The sequence below is a fragment of the Antechinus flavipes genome, chromosome 1, assembly GCF_016432865.1.
Source record: "Antechinus flavipes isolate AdamAnt ecotype Samford, QLD, Australia chromosome 1, AdamAnt_v2, whole genome shotgun sequence".
Classification (NCBI taxonomy): Eukaryota; Metazoa; Chordata; class Mammalia; order Dasyuromorphia; family Dasyuridae; genus Antechinus; species Antechinus flavipes.
The window spans coordinates 637,364,441-637,385,885 of NC_067398.1; the positions used below are offsets into that span (position 1 = coordinate 637,364,441).

General features: G+C 35.0%; 1 protein-coding gene across 1 annotated transcript in view; it reads right to left on the reverse strand.

Annotated features, from left to right (window-relative positions):
- LOC127544487 (collagen alpha-1(XXII) chain-like) overlaps positions 1–17,340 on the reverse strand; it is a 116,615-nt gene extending 99,275 nt beyond the window's left edge. Inside the window, exons 1-2 of the mRNA XM_051971139.1 lie at positions 17,181–17,340; positions 9,135–9,701 (exon numbers count right to left, since the gene is read on the reverse strand). Coding sequence (XP_051827099.1) covers positions 9,135–9,701; positions 17,181–17,268 — 655 coding nt within the window. The 5' untranslated portion in view covers positions 17,269–17,340. The remainder of the gene's footprint in view (positions 1–9,134; positions 9,702–17,180) is intronic.
- Between the last annotated feature and the right edge of the window lie 4,105 nt (positions 17,341–21,445).

The following is a 21,445-nucleotide window of genomic DNA, read 5'->3' on the forward strand; positions in this document are numbered from 1 at the left end:
TTATATGCATAATATGTATATTATGCATATAATAAAATAATAATGTTCAATGGATGGATGAATCTACCCCAAAGATACATGGATCATATCTAACAATATATCCAGGACCAGTTCCATCTATTGTTTTCCTAATCTGTGAAACAAGAATAGGACAACTGCCCCTAGCAGAAGCTCCTAGATGTGACAGTCCTATTAAGTCCCAGCACTTAGCACAGTGCCTGCCAGACAGTAAGTAATTAGTAATATGTGGTGACTTGGCTGAATTGTACCATGCACATTGCCACCTCTGAACAAGATTCTTCACCTGCTTGATCCATAAAGTCATAAAAATGAAAATATGGAATAGGTCACCTAGACTAAAATCTTTATTTTAAAGACAAGGAGTTTGAGGATCAGAGCAGGGAAAATGAAGTGTCAATGTCATATAGCCAATGACTGGCAAAGCTCTGACTAGAACCTAAGACTTTTGATATCCAGAAGAATTTTCTTTACAATATGCCTCAGTTATCCAACTATTGAGGATATACACACATATATAATGTATGTAGACATATAGATAATGATATAGAAATTGCATAACATACTATATACAATATTATATAATATATAATGCATTACTATATATTATATATGTTTATATTCATTCGGGTTCATGAATTATTTCTTTAGCAGACTATTAATTCTTTGAGGGTCAGAAATGTATTTTTGATTATGTTTTAGGTGCTAATTGGGATACAGGATAGAGTTTTCAAAAGTTTGAATGAATAAATGCCATAGATGTGCTTTATAGGATTTTGGAGGATACATATCAAACCACATGGGTACAATTTAGATTTTCACCAGGGTATGGTTCTACTAGGTTACACCCAGCAGCAAGTTCCATTGATCTCCAGATGGAGAATAAAAATACCACCACTCTTATCTTTGAGTTAGTATATTTTCCTAAGTACAAAACCACAGACATCTAAGTGGTTCTTTTTAAACTATGTTTTCTGTTTTATTATTATTTTTTATCATTTACATTCCACTTTGGCCCTTGGATCCACCCATAGTGAATGGCTGGGTGTGTTACTTTTGTGGCCACAAATTTGAAGATACATGTTCATAAAAGGATTTTTGGCAATCCTCAAGAAGACATTTGCTGGAAATAGCTTAGGGAAGTGGGGTAGAAAAGAGGTAGACTAGTCAGAGAGGGATGCTAGGAGCCTGGGATCTTAGAGGGAGGTCTCTGATGCCTGTATTCATCTGGAAGCTTAGAATTCCCATGCCAGCATCAACCCCACAGAAGTCCCTCAACCACAGAGAAAAAACATACTTCCCAAGAGCTACATTTTAGCCTTATTTGCTATTTTTTTTCAGTTCCTACAGGGTCAAATTATTGCAATAATTTCTTATTTATGCTTAGAAAAATAATAATAATAATAATTAATATTTATATAATGACTACTATGCACCCGGCATTATGCTAAAATACTTTACAAGTATTACCTCACCTAGTCTATGTTAGGCATTGTTCTATTATATAAATATGGTCTTTTTGATCCAAGGATCAGACAATCCAAAGACATAGGTATTATTATTATCCTCATTTTATAGCCAAGGAAACTGAAATATACTGAGATTAAATGATTTTATCAAGGTCACACAGTAAAGATCTGAGGCTGACTTTGAATTCAGGTCTTCCAACTCTAAGTCTAGCATCCTATCTACTGCACCATCAGGTGTCAATGAACTGATGTTGTGGACATATATTAGAAAAGAAGACATTATGGATTCCCAGGTTTATGGGTTGGCTAGCTGGTATTGCTATGAGAAGATTGTTTCACTTCTCTGAATTTCAGATATCTTCATTTCTAAAAGACTAAATGATCTCCACCATCATTTCAAGCACTAATATTCTATGATTTTAAATAATATGTTCTAAGCTTCCTTCTGGCTTGGAATTGTTTGATGTTCTAACATTCTGTTTTGTCACATTCAATGTTCTGAGATCCCTTCTAGTACTAATATTACATTTTAAGTTTTAAGATAAATTCCAAGGCTCCTATTCTGTCTCAACCTTCTTTGTTGTAAGGTAAGGTGTCTGAGCCTCTCCCTGAAAGGATTAAATAAATGTTTCCTCTTTGCACCTGAAGATGTCTCTGATTAGTTAATTGGGAAAAGGGGTCTTGTACCCCTCTCACATATACAATGTCTAGACTACAAACTAGTTGACCAGGTTCAAGGACCAGGAAAAGACTTTTCTTTCTTGTTCTTGCTTAATAAGTCTAATGCATATAAACTGACACATTCCCAACAGAATTAGAAGCTCATTACCAGAACATAGGATGTATGATGAGAGGAGGAATATTTTCAGGAGTAGGATGTAAGAAATGATATAACCCTAAAGGGAACTGACCAACCCAGTCTTTGGGGGCAGGGGGAACTGCAATGAACTAGCAGCACAAAGTTTGTCTGCCTCTGTTCCTAGGGCTCCCTCTTCCCTTCAGAGGAGTGGGGTTTGCTTCTGCCCAGAAACCTCGATTCCTCTGGATTTTCTATCTCACTAAAACTGCCTCTGTATCTGGCTTATAAAGGTTTTAAAAAAACTGGAATTATCTGAAACAAAAACTTACACATATCAAATATATGGGTAATTAAAGGTAAAAATGTGTCAAACCTTATGACTTTATGAAGTGGATGTTGAACTGGGAGCTTAAAAGATGGATAAAATTTGAATAGGAACCAAGAAGGGAGAAGGAAAGGTAATTAATAAAGAAGGTAAGAGGTTTGTGGTGAAGTAGCCTGAGCAATGGATTAGAGATGGAGATAAGGAAAATGTATTCATAGGCTAGTAAGGGGACAAGCTGAACTAAAGGGTTTGTTTAAGAAAAAGCAAAGATATGTAAGGATGAACAGGCAAATTGGAGTCAGACTGTATACTTAGGTAAGAAATATGGACTTTATCCTGTAGGTAATTAGGAGCCACTGAAAAATCTCTCATTTTGAGAATTAACAATCAGAATGCTTGTGCATTATGGAAATTAATCTGGAATGTGTGTGAAATACATTGGAATGAAAAGGGCCTATAAATTGAAAGAGCATCTAGGAGGCATTTTATGCTATTGGCAATGGTCATTTAGCCACTAGAATTCTTTTGGGTAGAGTTCCATTAGAAATATAGTTTACAGCAAATCTGCCCCACTCTCAGAACTATAGGGCAAGAAAGCTTGTAACTGATACAAATAGTATTGTGATAGAATATACTAATGAAAATGAGAACATTATAAAAAGAAAAAGAGAAAGAGACTCCAGGCATGGTCAGTCTCTGATTCTGCCTATTTAAGTGAATAAGTCAAGGAGAGAAATTAAGAACTAAATGGATATGAAGAATATCCAGGGCAGTTAGAAACTATGGTGACTCCAAAATTCTAAACCCATTTTCCTGAGAGGAGATTGCTATCATCAAAAGAAATGGAAAAGTTTAGGGAAGGTGAAGGTTTTAGATGACCTTCAACATGTTAAATTTAAGATGCCAGTTGTATATTCAGGTGATAATGTCCAATAGTTACTTGGAGGCTAGAATATAAGGGAGTGATTTGGGGTGGGATAGGGAATAAGATGAGTTTGGAGTGGGGACCGGGACCTAAGAATTCATTAATATGGGGAACTCCTATTATAAATATTCTCACTATTCACAAATATCAGTAACTTGTCTTGAAACATTATTTTAGAGTTTCTTGGTATATCAAGTGATTAAATGTCTTGCCTGTGATCCTAAAGCACTTATTTGTCAAGAGGAAATGCTTGACCCAAAGTCTCCCTACAGTTTGGGCTTCTCCACTAAAGTTAGGGCTAAATAAATAGATTTGGAAGTCATCTGCATAGAAAAAGCAAGTTCTTAGCTAAGAGATCGACAAACAGTAATTACTTAATACATTTCTTTTTTTACTCATTCATACAGGCAGTAAACAGATGAATCAGAATTTTAACTTAGTTTCATCAATCAAAAATATTAAGTACCTAATATGTGCCAAGACACTGTGTGCTAGCTGCTAGGGATAAAAAAAAACAAAAACAAAAACAAACAAAAAAAAACCCAGTCATTCATTCAGCAGGGAAGGCAATGTGTATATAAATACAGATACAGAAAGTAATTACAGGGTAATTTTGGTAAGGAGAACACTAACATCAGAGGAGATGAAGAAAAGCTTTGTTCATGTTGAAGATGTCATTTTAATCAAATTCTGAAGGAAAGAAGGAGTTCTCAGAAGCAAAGGTGGGAGTACAATCTAGGGATGTGATACAGTAAGTTCAAAGGTCCAGAGAAAGGAGACAAGGTTCTGTATAAAAGGAACAATGGGGTTAATCTTCTTGTATTTAAGAGTAGAAAAAGGGAAATTAAAAAGCTAGGCCAGCGCCAGATTGTGAAGAGTTTAAAAAGCTAAACAGAAGAATGACCATTTAATTCTCTGAATCCAAATCCAATATTTATTGTAGTTCATGAACAGGATTCTATGACCCCTATGCTATAGTATTTGCTACCATCAGGATGCGAATGTGCCTATTTGTATGTATTTCTATGGCTACACTGTCCAAAAACAGGGTTGGTCTTAACTCTTTGAATCAGAGCTAAGTTGCTGATTCAATTCAATAATTATTGAGTGCTGACTATGTGTAAGGTTCCTCTAGCTCAGTAACACCAGACCTCACTTATTGACCGATCTATTGGCCAGCAATGTTGATGTCTAATAATGAAATAAATTTAGAGACTCCTGAGAAATGAGCCACAATTTGGAAATCAAAGCTGGGCCTTCTCAGGGAAGCAATCGACAAAAATTTTGAACTGAGAGGTCAATAGTTAAAAAGGTATAATGATATTGGGCATTCTCTACAGATATAGGGTATCTCAACCCACCAATGAACATACTCGAATTAGAAGGTGGTGGGTATTTTCAGCTGTTGGGAAAGTCCACATACCAGAAGTTTTATTTTTAACATAATGATAAATTATAAAAATGTTCATACCACCACAAGACAGCCTACAGGTGGGGTTAACTCAACTGCAACCAAAGGCTAAGGGGCGCTGATCCTTAATTCCTAAAACCCATGGGGCATTGCATTCACTGGAAAGCAATTCTGAATTGGCTTTGAGAGATAACTGCTATCCTAGGCACTGTCAGCCTGTAGAATTTGCCACTAGATAAAGTCATTTAACTGGGTGAAAGAAAGGAGAAAATATTCCCAAGGAGAACTCAAAGAAATTTCACTTCATATAATTGCCATTAGGATTAGGTTTGGGCATCTACACGTCCTATTTTTCAAAACAGAGGGAAGAAACCCTCAATATTAACAAGGTTTATTTCTATAGTCCTTTGAGGTATTTAAAGGGACTTCTCCAAAACAACCTAATGAGATTGTACAATAAAGCAATGAAAGTAATAGCATTTTTATACAATAATAATAATAACAAATATTTTTATAGTACTTAATGGTTTACAAAGTATTTTACAAATATCTCATTTGATCTTAAGAACCCTAGGAGATAGGTGCTATTATTATCCCCATTTTACATATGAGGAAACTAAGGAAGTCAAAGATGAAGTGATTTGCCCAGCATTACATCACTATAGTTATCTGAGAAATAATTTGAAGTCAGATCTTCTTGATTCAAAATAAAGTACTTTATTCATGCTGATGCATGAGCTGAAAAGTAGTCTAGAGAATATAGTATTGGTTCTGGAATCAGAAATACCTTAGTTCAAATTCTGCTTCTCATATCTATTACCTGACTGTGGGTAAAGTCACACAACTTCATCTGAGCCTCTCTAAGACCTAGCTGCTAAAGATAAATGGATTTTAGTCTCACACCAACAAGTTATGGATTTAAAAATCTCTAATTGGCTGATATTTTGCAAATGAAGAAACTGAGGTCCAGAAAAGTTAAATGACTTTTCTGGATTCCACAGCTCTAGTGTATTACAATTGGTCTCCTGATTTCAAATTATCTTTGTCAAAACAACAACAAAAATCCCTACTACAGATTTAAACTCAGATCCTCCTGCTTCCAGGCCTGGTGCTCTATCCATTAAACTACCTATTGTCCCAGACCTCAAGAGCCTTCACTTAGCATGAAAAATATGTACAAGACAGTCCCTTATATCTCTGAGTATCTGGTCTAGAAAACAGAGGGAGATAATAATTTTCAGAGAAAAACAAGACAAAACTGGTCACACATCCTTTTTGTGTGTTATTGGAGAATTATTTTGACCTAATTCCTACAATATATAATTGCTATTAAACATATGTTTAACACAATGCAGAAACTAGGAAAATGAAATCCTAGATTTTATTATCATGCTCAATTTTAGTTTGAGGCTTAAGAGAAAACTTGAACCTTCATAACAATTATGACAAAGTTTCCTAAAGGCAAAATTATGTCAGGGTGATGGGAAAAATCCTTTACATATTATGTTCTTATAAACCCTCTCATAGTTAAAAAGTAATTCCATCATCCCATGTCATTTAAAGTCATAAAATTTGAACAAACTTAGTTAAACCATCATAATATCATACATTCCTTGAGAGAACAAAATGAACTCTATAGGTAAGCTAAGTCAGATTACAGATTAAACTACATTTAAAGAATTCATAAATTGGCTAATTAAGAAAGAAGATTTATGTGTAACCGAGGATTCAGGAATAGTTGAGATTCTTCTTCTGGTTTCTTACTGAAAAATGTTCTCATCTAAATTTTTTTACATCCCATGGCATAGGTCTCAGTTAGGTGAATGCTAACCAAAATACAGAGAAGGAATAAGAAGAAATCAAAAATTCCCATAACATATGGTATTTATACCAGATGTGCCTATCTGTTAGAACAGAATTTTTTTTGGACAGTATAGATGGGATTCAAGGAAGTTTAAAAAGTAAGAGTTGTATCTTAAATAAAAATTTTCTCTCCCATCAGACTATATGCTTTTGAGGTCTGTTTTTCCTATTTTTCCTATCTCCTATGGTTTTTCCTTTTTGTTCTGATTTTTCTCTTCCCAAATCAGAGAGTAATGTGTATTAATTAAAATGACTCAAAAGCAATGTGTACTAAATTTTTTTTAAATGACTAAGAAAAAAGAAATAAATCATTTACTTCAAATTGCTCAGTTCATAGATAAGAAAACAAATGTCCAGATAAGGAAAATTACTTGTCAAAGCCACATAGAAAGTGACAAAGTTGAGATCTAAACTCCAATCTTCTTACTCAAGAGGCTATTTTATGTTCCAAGCCTCAGTTTTATTGTTGAATTCAATCATGTTAGACAGTTCCCCATGACCCCATTTGGGGTTTTCTCAGAAAAGATAATAGAATGTTTTGCTATTTCCTTTTCCATCTCACTTTACAAAGGAGGAAACTGAGGCAAACAGGGTTAAGAGAATTGCCTAGAGTCACACATCTAGTAAATGTCTGAGGACAGATTTAAACTCAGATCCTCCTGCTTGCAGGCCTGGTGCTCTATCCATTAAACTACCTATTGTCCCAGGCCTCAAGAGCCTTCACTTAGCATGAAAAATATGTACAAGACAGTCCCTTATATCTTTGATATTTTATGTTCTAAGGTTCCTTGTATCTCTGACATTCACTAAGTCTATGAGCTAATTAATCACTGCCATATCTAAGCTATCCTATGATTAAACATGTCTAGTAGACACTTAGACTCAAGTCCAACACCTCCATCTTTGTGCCCACGTTGCCTCTCATGCCTTAATGAGTAACAATTGACAATTTACATTAAAAACTCCTCTGGCCTGCAACCTGAACTGCACTCTGTTCTTAGTATGTCTCACTCCCTCACTCCCAGCTCTGTTTTGCCGAGTAAGTTTTGGCAGATCAGGGTCAAGAAACTGAAGAGAAATTGCCTTCTTATTCCTCTTGGCCTTTAAGTGGAGAGCTGATGACGTCAAGTTCTCAAACTCTGGGAGTAATGAATGTGTTACTCATATTGTCTGAGCCTCAATTCACAAAAGTCTGAAGAAGCACTCAGAGACTAAAATTGAAGTCCACCTGATGAGAAAACTTTAACATCACAGACTCACAGAAATCACTTTGTTTAATCACTAGTTTTAAAAACAGAAACTAAGACCAGGTAATTCAAGGACTTCTTAAACTTTTCCCACTAGCAACCCCTTTCCACACAAGAAACTTTTACGTGACCCTAGGTATATAGGTATATAAAATAGATATGCAAATCAAACACTTTTGACTTTTTGACTTTTGACAAAACTTGAAATAATTAATGCTGCTTCAGTTCCTGTCATCCACAGACTTTAATGTCACTTTACTTCATCTTTATAAAATATTTTGTAGAGGAACAAACTGAATACTCTATCTGCTGCTAACTAGCTGTGTGACTGTGGGCAAATCTACTTTGGATCTGTAAACTTAAGATCATAAAACTAGCTTCAAGGAAAAAGTTTTGAAAACCATCACTCAACACTAAAAAAAAAAAATGCACAGAACATTAAAAATGTGATTTGTTGTTTCTCCTAATATGATTTAGAATTGGAAAAAACCTTAGAAATAGCATAATTCCAGAATCTATGATGAGTGCTTTCTGTCCTTGAGGCAAAGGAGTAATATTATGGTTTAGAAAGACTTGTGCACTTGTGCATTGTGACCATAGTAGGAAAGGAACACTCCCAACAAAAATGGTAATATTTCTATGCTAATTAATAACTAGCCACTTCTAGAGAAGCATGAAAGTTTCTTGGGCTTGTCTACTCTTGGACAAAGTGGATACTGTTAGGGCCCTCTAAATGTTGGTGCCCTGGACAAAACTCTGTTCATCTGTCCTAGATAGTGCTTTGCCTAGCCTAACACACTGGTTTTCAGATGAGAAAATTGAGACCAGTGATTTGCGATTTATACATAATCACACTAGCAATAGATAAGCAGACTAATGGCTTAACTCCAGATTCTCTTGGTTTATCATTTTTCTCCTGAAATGTAAACTCCATGATGGTAGGGACTGTATTTCATATAAACTTTCCAAACCCCAGCAATGAACACAGAACTTTGAATATGATAAAAGCTTAACAGTTAAATCAAAAGGAATAATATTTCACAAGACACACAGAAGGCAAAGAAATGTTCTACTTACTTTCACAAAGGCGGCGTCTCAACTTCCCTCGGATTTTGTCAATGGCATTAAAATCTGAGACATGGAATACATGGGCTGACTTAGGCTCAGAGGCAATTTCATCAAGCTCTTCCTTCAGTGCTTCCCCAACACCAACAGCAAAGATCCTGATTCCAGCATTGTGAGCAGCTGTAGCTGCATCCAAAACAATATCTTGACTCCTTCCATCAGTCAAGAGGATAGCAACCTTCTTAATGACCCTGTCACTTGGTCTGCCACCGGCCTCTTTGGAAAAGCTGTATGTGGTTATATAGCGAAGAGCATCACCAGTATTGGTATTGCCACCATGATAATCAATGTTCCGGGCAGCTGTTTTGACTTCTTCTTGAGTCCAATACTTCCCAAGTTCAAACTCAGTGATGGTACGGTCACTATAACGAACCACACCTACCCGAGTCCTGTCTGGCCCAATCTCAAAGGTCTCTACCAAGTTGGCCACCCACTGCCGAACTTTTTCAAAGTCATCTTTGCCCACGCTGGAGGAAGTATCCAAGATAAAGACTAGATCATAGTGGACATTTTTGCAACCTGTAGAAATAAAAGAAAGTGCAAATTATAATAATAAAAATAATAATTCTCTAAAAATTACATGTGAGTTGCATCTATAGAGGGATTTTTCACACTGGTAAATCCTCATATAGACAAAATAAATCATAGGCACTGATTAAGAACAATGGTGACAGAAATAACTCGTATCACTTCAAGTTTACAGAGTATATTTTTCACAATAATCCTGTGTGGTAAGTAGCACAAAAAATTATTACTTCCATTTTACAGAGGAAGAAATGGGATCAAAGAGATTTAATGTTTTTTTCCATAAGGTTTGCTGGATCATCATCTATATCATGCCCTCAAATTATGATTGTCCTCCCAAAGTTCTACCCTGTACCTCTTCTCTCTGTCTCTTTATCTATGTATCTGTGTCTGTCTCTCTATGTCTCTGTGCTACTCATTGCCTCTGTGTCTCTGTCTCTGTAGTTCAGGAGAAAGGTGATCGAGAGCTGTAACTAAAGACAGCTCAAACTACTTCATTATTATTTCCCACAAACCTGTCCATCTTTCAAATTTTCCTATTTCTTTGAAGGTTTATTAGCCTTCAAATATATTATACCACCTCAATATCATCATTGGCAATTCGCTCTCACTTACCTCATATAGCCAATGAGTTGTCAAATCTTGCATCTGTCCCTTCCTGTCCACTCATGTAACAACCACCACTCTAATTCATGCTCTCGATCACCTTTCTCCTGGACTACAAAAAGAGACTACTAATTGCAGACTATCTTAAGCCTCTCCCCATTACATTCCATCTGCCAAAGTGAATTTACTTAAAGTACAGATTGAACCATGTTACTTCCCTTCTCAAAAAACACACAAACAACAACAACAACAACAACAAAAAAAAAACCCTCAAGTGGTTCTTTATTATCTCTAAGATGAAAAAATAAACTCTTCTGCTTAAGGTTCAAGGATTTCACAGTTTAAGCCCAATTAATTTATACATGCCGTTCCTACACAAAATAATTCAATGCTACTGTTAGACAGACAAAGCACTCCAGCTTTCTTATTCTATGTAAGCATTGGCTGTCCACCATTTCTGAAAGACTTTCCTTTGCCCTCTGAATCTATGGTTTCCTTTAAGTCTCAGTTGAAACACTGCTAATTACATAAATTTTTTACTGATATCCCCAAATATCAGTACCTTCCTACCCAAATTTTCTTGTATCTAATTTATACTCCTCTCCTCTCTCTCCATTCTTTTTTTGTTTGTTTGTTTCTATCTATCTATCTACCTATGTTGTTTCCTTCAGCTGGGCTGTAAGGGAGAAATTGTTTCATTTTTATATTTATACCTCCCTTGCCAGGTATATGGTAAGTTTGCATAAGGTTGATTGAATGAATGAGAACCTTATCCTTTACACTAGATGCTCACCATAACCCTAACCCTAACTCTAACCCAATATTAATTGAGAAAAGCAGTTCTCAGGAAGACATGGGAGCTGTCTTCATGTTTCAGAGAACTATTACCCAGAAGAAGGATATGACTTGCTATTCTTGTTTCCAGAAGGAAAAATCATAAGCAATGTTTACAGATGTAAAGAAAATTTTCTGAATCATAAATATTTTTCAAATGATAGTTTTTAATCAGTGGGACTTTCAAATGGTGCTGAGGAATCTTGTAGATTCCTGTTCAGGTATCATTTGGAATAGGTGGAATCTAAGCATTCTGTCAAATTTGAGATGCAATGAAAATTGTCACAACAAAAAGTAGAATTTAAGTCTCCTGCCTCCAAGTAGGGACTCAATCCACTGTTAAGGTCAAATATGTTTGGAAGAGTCTGCTTTCCTCTGTGCCCTTTAGTGAGTAGCATCTTATTTTAGGAATGGAAGACCATGAAGACAGCTCAATAACTTGATATAATAGAAAAGATCTTTTTTGTGGTAGAAAGACTAGTAGGTATCAATCTAGGAGACTTGGGTTTCATACAGATCCTATTTAGTGTTTTCTCCCAAATTATGAGAATAACCTCCTAACTAGTTTTCCTGCTTCCAGTCTAGCAATATTTCCCCTCTCCAATCTCTTTTATAAACTGCTAAAATTGTCTCCCAAATGCATATTTCTGATCATGCCATGTTCAAAAGCCTTAAATGGACATCTTTCCTATATGACAAAAATGCCCAATCTTAAAATGAACATTAGCTGATTCTGTTCTGTTCTTTTTTTTCTTTTCTCTTTTCTTTTTATCTAGATTCTTTCTGTTGATGAGTTTATCAGTTCTCAGGTGCTAATGACCATTGTTCTTAAATCTATATAAGCATCATTCATCTTTCATGAATTCCAATTTTCTATCTTCATATCACCACTAAATAACATTATCTGGATGACCGTAGACATCTCAATCTTAACATACATTAAAGAGAATTCCTTAGCTTCCCTCTCTCTCCACCTTCAATAGAAAAAACTCTACTAAAGTCCTACTGCAGAGCAGAATTCTTAATAAAGAGCTCTTGCTTAGATTCCATCTAAAGATACTTGTTAGTTAAAACCTTAATTATACTATTGCTCCCCCTCAAAACAAAAATAGCCTAACTGCTGGATCTCTAAGAGACTCCAATGTTCATTCTTTTCTGTAGCCTCCACATTCCAAGTAGCAGCAACTGAAAACCCTCAAAGATCTTTTGTGGAAAAAAAAAAAAAGACTTGACAAAGCCTAGATAAAATTTCAGTCCTGCAGAAGGGATCGAATTAGAACAGGGTTTCTTACTCTGGGGTCTATGAACTTGTTTTTAAAAGTTCAATAACTGTATTTCAATATAGCTGGTTTCCTTTGTAATTCCATTTTGTTTTATACATTTAAAAAACATTATTCTAAGAAGAGATCGATAGGGTTCTCCAGTTGGCCACATGGGTCCATGACACAAACCAAAAAGGTTAAGAACTCCAAACACTGATAATCCTAAATTGATTTGTGGTGCTTCACATCAAAAGTTATCAAACTTGAGGCTCTTAAAACTTCTAGTCAGAACCAGATGAAAATCGAACTGGAAAATGTTTAGCAAAATAAATTTTAAAAATACAACACAGATTACGTTAATTTGTAGTTAAGTCTATATGCTGCTCTTAGTGATTTGTTTCTTTTGAGTTAATACCACTGCTTTAAATTGCTAACATTCTATAAGTCTAATATTCTATGTTACAAGGTTCGTTATAGCTCTGGTTCCTATTTTATGTTTTAAAATTCTATACCTAGGTCCCCCAGCTATTAATCGATGCTAAATTTAAAAACCAAGAAACATTGGAAGCTTACTTTTAGTTTTTCATTTAAAAGATTATAAATTTTAATATTGATTTAACATTATTAACATTATAAAATTTAACATTAACATTAAAATTAATAACTACGTAAATGTGTTAATGCCATTTATATGTAAATAAATGAATTTCAGTTAATGAAATGTTACCAAGTCTCATTACCTCTAAATTTTGATTAGTTATAGATAGTACCTTAACTTGCCCCAAAGAAGCCACCATATTGTTAACTGACCATTTCCATACTAAGCCATCTGTAACTCTTGCCATCCTCATTCAATTGCCACTAAAACTCAGATTCTGTGCCTGGGATTCCCAAATTCCAAAAAAAAAATCAGGCTACCAGACATCTTGGGTACTCCTTTCCCACTTCCCATACCATTCTCTAGTTCCTTTTAAAATGACATCTTTCCATATTAGAATTTGTACTCCTTGAGTATAAGAATTTAAGCTCCTTACTTATTTACATTTATCTCTAGTATTTAGCACAGTACCTGGAACATAGTAACTGATTTTCTTTCATTCATTCATTGATTCATTTTTTCATTTATTTGTGCATTCATCATCATCTTTATCTATTCTCATTTACTTTTACTTTGTCCAGTTGTATTTATGCTCTCCTGCTTTTCTCATATCTTTTCATAAGATTATCTTCATATTACATATTTTCATGCTTTTATACTGTTAATTCATATAGTATTCCTTTACATGAATACACAAGAATCTACCCAATTACTTTCCTATTGTTAGACAATCAAGTTGAAATTAGTTTTTGGCCATTTCAAACAATATTGCTACAAAATTCTTTTAACAAATAGCTTTTGCCTTCCATAACACTCCCAAAGTGTATGCCCTGAAGTGGTATCATTGGGTTAAAAGATATGTTAATTTTTACAACTTTAATTTCTATAACCAGATGCCAAATTGATATTACTACTTTTCAAATCTGCCAGCAATGGACAAGTGTACCTTATCCTTATGTTTATTGCTTTTGATTGTTTTTAATTATTAATTTATTATATTAAGTGATAGGGTTGCTTTAATTTTCATATTATTTTACTAAAGGGTTTTAAAGAATTTATCAAATGTTAACGATTGTTTTGAAAAGTGTCTATTTACCTATAGCTTTTAAAATTCATACTAAGATATATATTCATTTTAAGTAAATTCCTTTCTTAGCAAAGCTGATCCGTGGAGGCAGCCCATCCACAGAAGGATTCATTTCTTTGGATTCTGTTTGCCCAGATGTGTTGACTCAAAAAATTCCTTAATAGATTTATCTTTAACACAAAAGGTCACTTTTTTGTTCCCATGGGGTACTTAGTTTTTCTTCTCAGTTGGGGTAATTATGCCTGAAAGCCAAAAAAACCCTAGTCAAAGGCATTAATAGCAACAAAGGCTTTCATGTTTAGGGGGCCTTATCCAAGGTAATCCACATAATTTTCAGTACAATATTACTGTAAATTAGAGGAATGAAATGGATTATATGCATTTAAGGAAGAAGTGAGATGAAGTGAAAAGAACGCTGGCAAGAGATGGGACTTAGAGCTAGTCCTTATTTTTCTACTTAGTTATATGTGACCCTTGAAATGGCATTTTTTCCAGCTATAAAATTACATGGTTGAACTGGAAGATTTCCAAGATCCTTTCCAAGATCTAAGACCCTGTTTGAGGGTTCTGGTTGTCCCCCATTGATCCTAGCTTGCTTGCTGTTTTAGGAGATCACTCTTCGTTCAATCTCCTAAACTTCATTTTTACTGGCTATTCTAGGACTGGAATTCTCCTTCTCCCTCTTTACCATGTCCTACCCTCCCCAGGTTTCCTTTGAGTGTCATAAAATCGCACCTCCTAAAGAGAGAAGGCTTTAATAGTCTTTTTAAGGCTAGTGTCTCCCCTTTCTTGATTATCTCCAATTTATCTTAAATTTATGATTGTACATAGTTATTTACATATTGTTTCCTCCATTAGATTTGAGTTTTTTGTAGAGCAGGGACTGTGTTTTGCATTTTTTTCTTTTTGGTAACCCCAGCACTTAGCATTCTACCTGACACATAATGATTAATCAAAAAGCATTCAAATGTCTGCTAAATTTGTTGACTTCTGAACTACCTGATAATACTAAAGAAGCAGCTATATAACAGCAACATTTATTAAGCACCTACTATGTGCAGAGCACTGTGCCTACTGTTGGGAATGTTAAAGATTTTAGGAAGAATATGGAACCTTGTCTTCATGTTGCTCAGAGCTTTCAGTGGAGAAAGCACTATCTCTTAGGTCAGAGGACCTGGTTCAGATCTTGCTTCCATATTACCTGTGTGACCAGGGACAAATAATTTAGGTTTCTTAGGCCCTTATCCATAAAATGATGTTGGACTAAAAAGTGCTAAGTCTTAGATCTAATGAGGACATAGCACAAACTCAGCTATTAAAAACATGTAATATTCCAAAATAAGTTCATCAGGAAAGAACCAATGAGTCTGAGAGGAAAGGTCTTTATCAAGCAAGAGGATGAGGTAGGTTTATTAAAGGAAGTTGCCTTTGGAGTTGGAGAGTGTGAAGCTTTCTCTTTTTGCAGACTAGAAACTAAGGCCCCCAAAGTAGAAGTTATTTACCCATAGTGGTGTAAGTAGCAAGTAGTAGCAATCTGATTCTGAGCCAGTGTCTAATGTACTACATATACCATGCTGGGTATTAAAAAACTGGTAGGAAACTGATGGGGAAAACTAGATGGCACAGTGGAAAAAATGCTGCCCCTGGAGTCAGGATTTCTCATCTTCCTGAGTGCAAACCTGACCCAGATCTTACTAGCTGTGTGTCTCTTAAGTAACTTAGCCCTGTTTGCTTCAGTTTCCTAATCTGTAGATGAACTAGAGAAGAAAATGACTAACCACTCCAGTCCTTTTTGCCAAGAAAATCCCAAATGAAGTCATGAAGAATTAGACTTAAAGTAAACTAACAAAGGGATTTCATAAAAGGAGAGTAGGAAGCACATGCTACATATCAAGAACAGCCAGAGAAAAGACACAAGAGTGAAATGGGAAAATGACACTAGATGGAAGTTCATAGGACAAAGGATTTGGGAATTATAATAGACTACAAGCTTAGGATGCGTAAACAGTATAATATGGGAGTCATGCTAAGCTAATGTCATCTATGGCTGTATTACGAAGAGGAAAAGTACTCATAAGAAAGGCAATATTTTCATCATCTTCTTGCCTGGTCAGACTACTCAACTGCTCATCCTAAACAAATATGGATAGCAAACTTTAAAAGGACAAAGGTAAAACCCATCCAGATATGGTAACTATAATTTTGGGATGGCTGAAGATCTTACTACATCTGGTTGAAAGAACTAGAGATGTTTAGCCTGGGAAAAAGAATATATAAAGGAACTAGATAACTAACTTCCAAAGACTCAGAGAACTGTCAAAGCTATTAGACTTGTTTGTCCCCACAGAGTAGTGCTAAAAACAATTAATGGGAAAGGAATGAAATGGCAGAAGTGGGCTTTGCCTTAATGTAAGGAAGGACTTCCTATAACATTAAAGAAATCCCAAAAGTACTGCGGGCTGTTTTGGGGAGATAGTGAGTTCTTTAGCACTGGAGGCTGAATGATTAACAGGAATTCTTTTGAGAAAATTCATGCTTCATTTATGGGTTGATCTAGCTAACGTTTCTTTTAGCTCTGACATTCTAAACAGTGGGACCATCTCCAATATCAAGGCCAAACAAATCTAGTCTGACTTATCAACACTTTAGACAGGAAGCAAATAGTTCTACCCTGAGACATTGTAAAGGCTGAGATAAATGCCTTCAAGAAGAATTGGATTAAAGTAACTAACTCAGAACTTTCTACAGGCAAACTCTTAATAATGCTGGCAAATACAGGAGACTGGGCTTCAATAGAAAAATCAAACAGATGCAGTTTAATATTTTGAATATGACATATTGAGGAGATAACATGGTATAGAAAAAATTTTAAATTTATATGCAAAAGACCTGGGACTTTGGTGCTGTTATTATCATCACTGATGAAATTGAGGCAAACAGAGACCATACAGGTAGAGGTTGGACTTGAATTCAGGTCTTCTTGATTCCAAGCCTTGTCCTTTACCCACAACATGACCTAAATGCCCCCACCCCTTTTATTTTCTATTTTATTTTTTATGACTCAGGGAAATGAATTCACTTCATACCTGCCCTTTGTGCCTGGCAGCCATCTCCAATCCAAAGTGTTAGAAGTACCAGGAGGTAGATCAAGTGATGTCCTCTGAGATGAATCATTTTTCTCTTGGTCTAAGGGACAGGAGATTCTTGCTCAAGAAAAAAAAAATTGTCTAACTTCTACTGGAGCATTTCTTCCCTAGGAACACAAAGACACAAATAAAAGTCAGCTAGAGAAGAACAAGGTCCTCCAAGTGCCCACAGAGAAAAAATTCAGCTACGCAGATACAGCCTTCAAGGAACTGGGATAATCTCTATGCCAGGATGAACCCTTGGAGGACTTCATTGGAGATTGAAAAAATTCTATGGTGAAAAGAAAGTAAGGATAAATGTGGCAGAATTCCAAGTTTCTGAAGTGCTATCATGAGTGAGAGATTAAACTTCAATTTAATTCAACACCTCCCAGCCACTATAGTAGATGCTAGGCATATAAAAATAAAAATTAATCATACCTACCTTCAAGTAGCTTATAATCTACAACACAAATTTGTTCTATTTTTCAGACAGAACCAAGAACAATGTTAATAGTAGGAAAATCTTATTGCTGTGGGAAAAAAAAACTGATAATGGGTTCATCTACACTTGGAGTTTTCAAGGCTCCAACTTCTGATTGCACTTTTACTCTGGCTAGTCTGAATTTCCTGATTTAGCTTAAATCCTACCTTTCACAAGAAGCATTTCCTGGTTCCACTAACAGCTAATACTTTAGGCCCTGTGAGATTACCTTCCATCTTCTGTATGGGTTGTCTATATATTGTCATGGTTATCATGAATAAGCTGTATCATGTTACTGATAATGGTTTATTTGAGAGATAGTATATAAAATAATTCAATAAAATATGTTTAGCCAGGAAATGAGGTTGCCAGATATTTATCAGTGATAAAAAAAAAAAAAAGAGTTTCAAGCTCAACAGTCTCCAACTATCTTGACTTCTCCTGTGTTTTGCACTACTTATTACCTACCCTTCTTTTTTTTTCCTTTGACTGCTGGGGTACTGTGCTCTCCTAATACTTTTTCTACATCTCTTATTGCTCCCTATCTGTGCTATTTGATAGGGCCCTCTACTTTTCTTAAAACTTAAAGTTCCTCAAAGTTCTGTGTTAATCTTTTTTCCCCCTCTTTCAACTATCCTTTCTCAGCATTTGCCTCCAATCCCATAATTTCAGTTATAAAATCTGTGTAATGACTTCCAAATTAATCAGCATTATGGAATCTCAGTTACAAGGGACCTCAGAGGTTATCTTAATGTCCTTCCCTGACACTACTGAATATCTTCATTTTAAATTTATTCTGCATAAAGTCATATTCACCCTCTTGCCCCTCTACTCCAAACCTATCCTTCCTCGTAGCTTTCTTATTTCTGTTAATTTATTTACCAAATATTTGTTAAACAATCCTCTTGGAGTCTACCAGAGAGAAAAGACAAAACAATTAACTATAACACAAAATAGTATATCATAAGTAGGCTAGAGAGGGTACAAAACAAAGTTCCATGTGAGGTCCATGAAGAAACTGATTACTCCTTTTGTATACATATAGTTGCTCATTTATCCTTTTCTCAAAGTACTTCTCATATCATTATCTGTGAACATTTTATAACTAACTTACTACAACGCTAGAGGTCAGAGGCTAACTTTTATTGATTTTTTTTAACTTTTCCAGTTCCAACTACAGGATTTGGCACAATAGTAAGCAATCAATAAATATTGGATATTCTCTCATGCTATCCTTGTAGACAAAATGAAAAGATGTGGATAATGACTAAGAATCAATTGACTGGCTGGATCCAAAGAGTATCCATAAATGGTTTGATGTCAACTTTGATGGAGATCTCCAATAAAGTATAAATAATAAGATAATTAACACTATGATCAATGACTTGATTAAATATCTAGATGACATGTTTATAAAATTTGCAAAAGGCATAAAGCTTGGGGAGCAACTTATATATTGAATAATAGAATAAAGGTCTAAAGACAAATATATTGAAATGTAATAGCAACAAACAAAAATCTTTCATTGTGCTCAGAAAATCATCTTTAGAAGCTTAAGATATAGGAAGAGAGATAACACTCATAATTTTCATAAGAAAAATAAGTGGAAGTTAAGTTCAATATTATCTTAAACTTGATTGGGGAGGCTTTATGTGCAAACTAGCCTGAAATAAAGAGATGATAATCCCACTGCCCTTTGTTTTTGTTAGTTTATCTTTTAGTACTATGTTCATTTCTGGGGCTATATTTTAGGAAGGATAATGATAAATTTGGAGACTGTTCAGATGCTGTAGAATTCCAGCTCCATAATGAACAAACATTGATTTTAAATCACTTCTTATTCTACTCCTTTTGATATTAGTGACCTTTCTAAACACTAAATACATTTCCTTTCATGCCTCCCAACTCCCTGGTCATGGTGAAGGAGTCAAAATTTGCCTTTTCTCTTTCTTGTAGGCTCATGCTTCCCAAATTTATCATCCAACTCAGGTCCTGTTGGCTGTTAAGTACTGCTTTCCAAAAACACTCTTTTCTTTCAAAATGAGTTCAGTGTCCTAGCTCAAGCTCTCTCTGCCCTAAGTCATACTAACAGACTTCAACACACATACTGATACTCCCTCAAATTTTAACTCTTATTTTAAACTTTAAATTAATCTTTAATTTCTCATGACCTACTACTCTTCTTTATCCCAGATTCACAAAGGGATTATCATTATCTTGATTTTTTTCCATCACAAATGGTCTTCTTCCATGTTCATTAACACCTAAATTCCTTTTTTTAAAGCCATAATCTATTAGCATTCTATCTTTCCCTATGTCTATGAGCTATACATTTGTTCTTAGTCCTTGTTCGGATCTTCAGTCTTCCTATCCCTTATGCTTTTCCATGCTATCACCCCCCCATATTGGCCACATTCTTCCTTTCTTATTCATAGCAACTAGGTGAACTAACAAATCTATATAATCATCTGCTTTATAATTTTTTGCTTCCTTGTTTTCCTGCCAAACATGCCTTGATAAATTTCAACCATGGACTCCTACTATAACCGTATTACTTTCTTTCTATTGATTTGATGCCAAATGGATTTGAAGGAAATCATGAAACCATGTTGGTTGGGTCAACTATAAATGTATGTTACCTAATCTCAACTAAACTATCAAAAGTAGCATTGCAATCTTTCTATCTGCCTTTAGTTATCATCCCAAATACCACTATAATTGTTCTAAACCTTCTCAGCACTCTGAAACATACAATGACACTTATAATTCACCACTATCAGCTCATACTCTATTTCATTTCATACAAGAAAAAAATGAATGAAAAAAAGAGACTATCCATTAAATCACACCTCTCTGACATCATGTCTATTTTTTTTCTCTTTTACCTCGGTCTCTAATACAGTATCCTTTCTCATTTCCAAAGGCAGCTCCTCTAAATGTACCCTTGATCTCTTCTGTCTTCTACAACAGATTATTCTTATAATTACTATCCCTTTCTTTCTCTGAACTTCCAACTGGCCCTATTTAATGGAAACTTCCCTGCTGGTTACAATTATGTCAATGTCTCCTCCATGCTAAAAACGATGATGATGACAAGATGATGATGACTAATATCCTCAGTTGAGCCTAGTATCCCCACTAGCTAGTATTCTATACTTCTCTCTTCTCAATTTTCTATACTTAGTATCTCTACTTTCTCTCTTCTGTCTTCTAAATCCCCTACAATTTGGCTTCTAATCTCAAAATTCAACAATGAAACTTTGAAGTCATCAATGATCTTTTAATTGCTACATCTAATTATCTTTTCTTAGTTCTTATCTTTTCATAACTCTTTTGCTTTTGATACTGTTGATAACTTTTTTTCTTCTGGATTGTTGATACTGTTTGTTTGACTTCAAATATCAGTCCCTTTTGCCAGTCCTTCATCCTTACCATACTTCTTAACTATGAATGTCCCCTAAGAATCTATGCTGGATTTTATTCTCTTTTCTCTCTATACAATCTCTCTTTATAATCTCGTCAGAACCCATGGGTTTAATTATCATATCTATGTAGAGGAATCTCAGATCTATTTATCCATCTCTAGTTTGTTTTCTGAATTTCAACCCACCTTTCCACACTGGACATTTTGAAATAGATATCCTCTAAGTATATCAAACATCCTTAATGGGAATCATTATTTTAACTACCACCCCCTAAATCTTCCTTTCTTCTGAACTTCCCTATTACTTCCAAGACTACC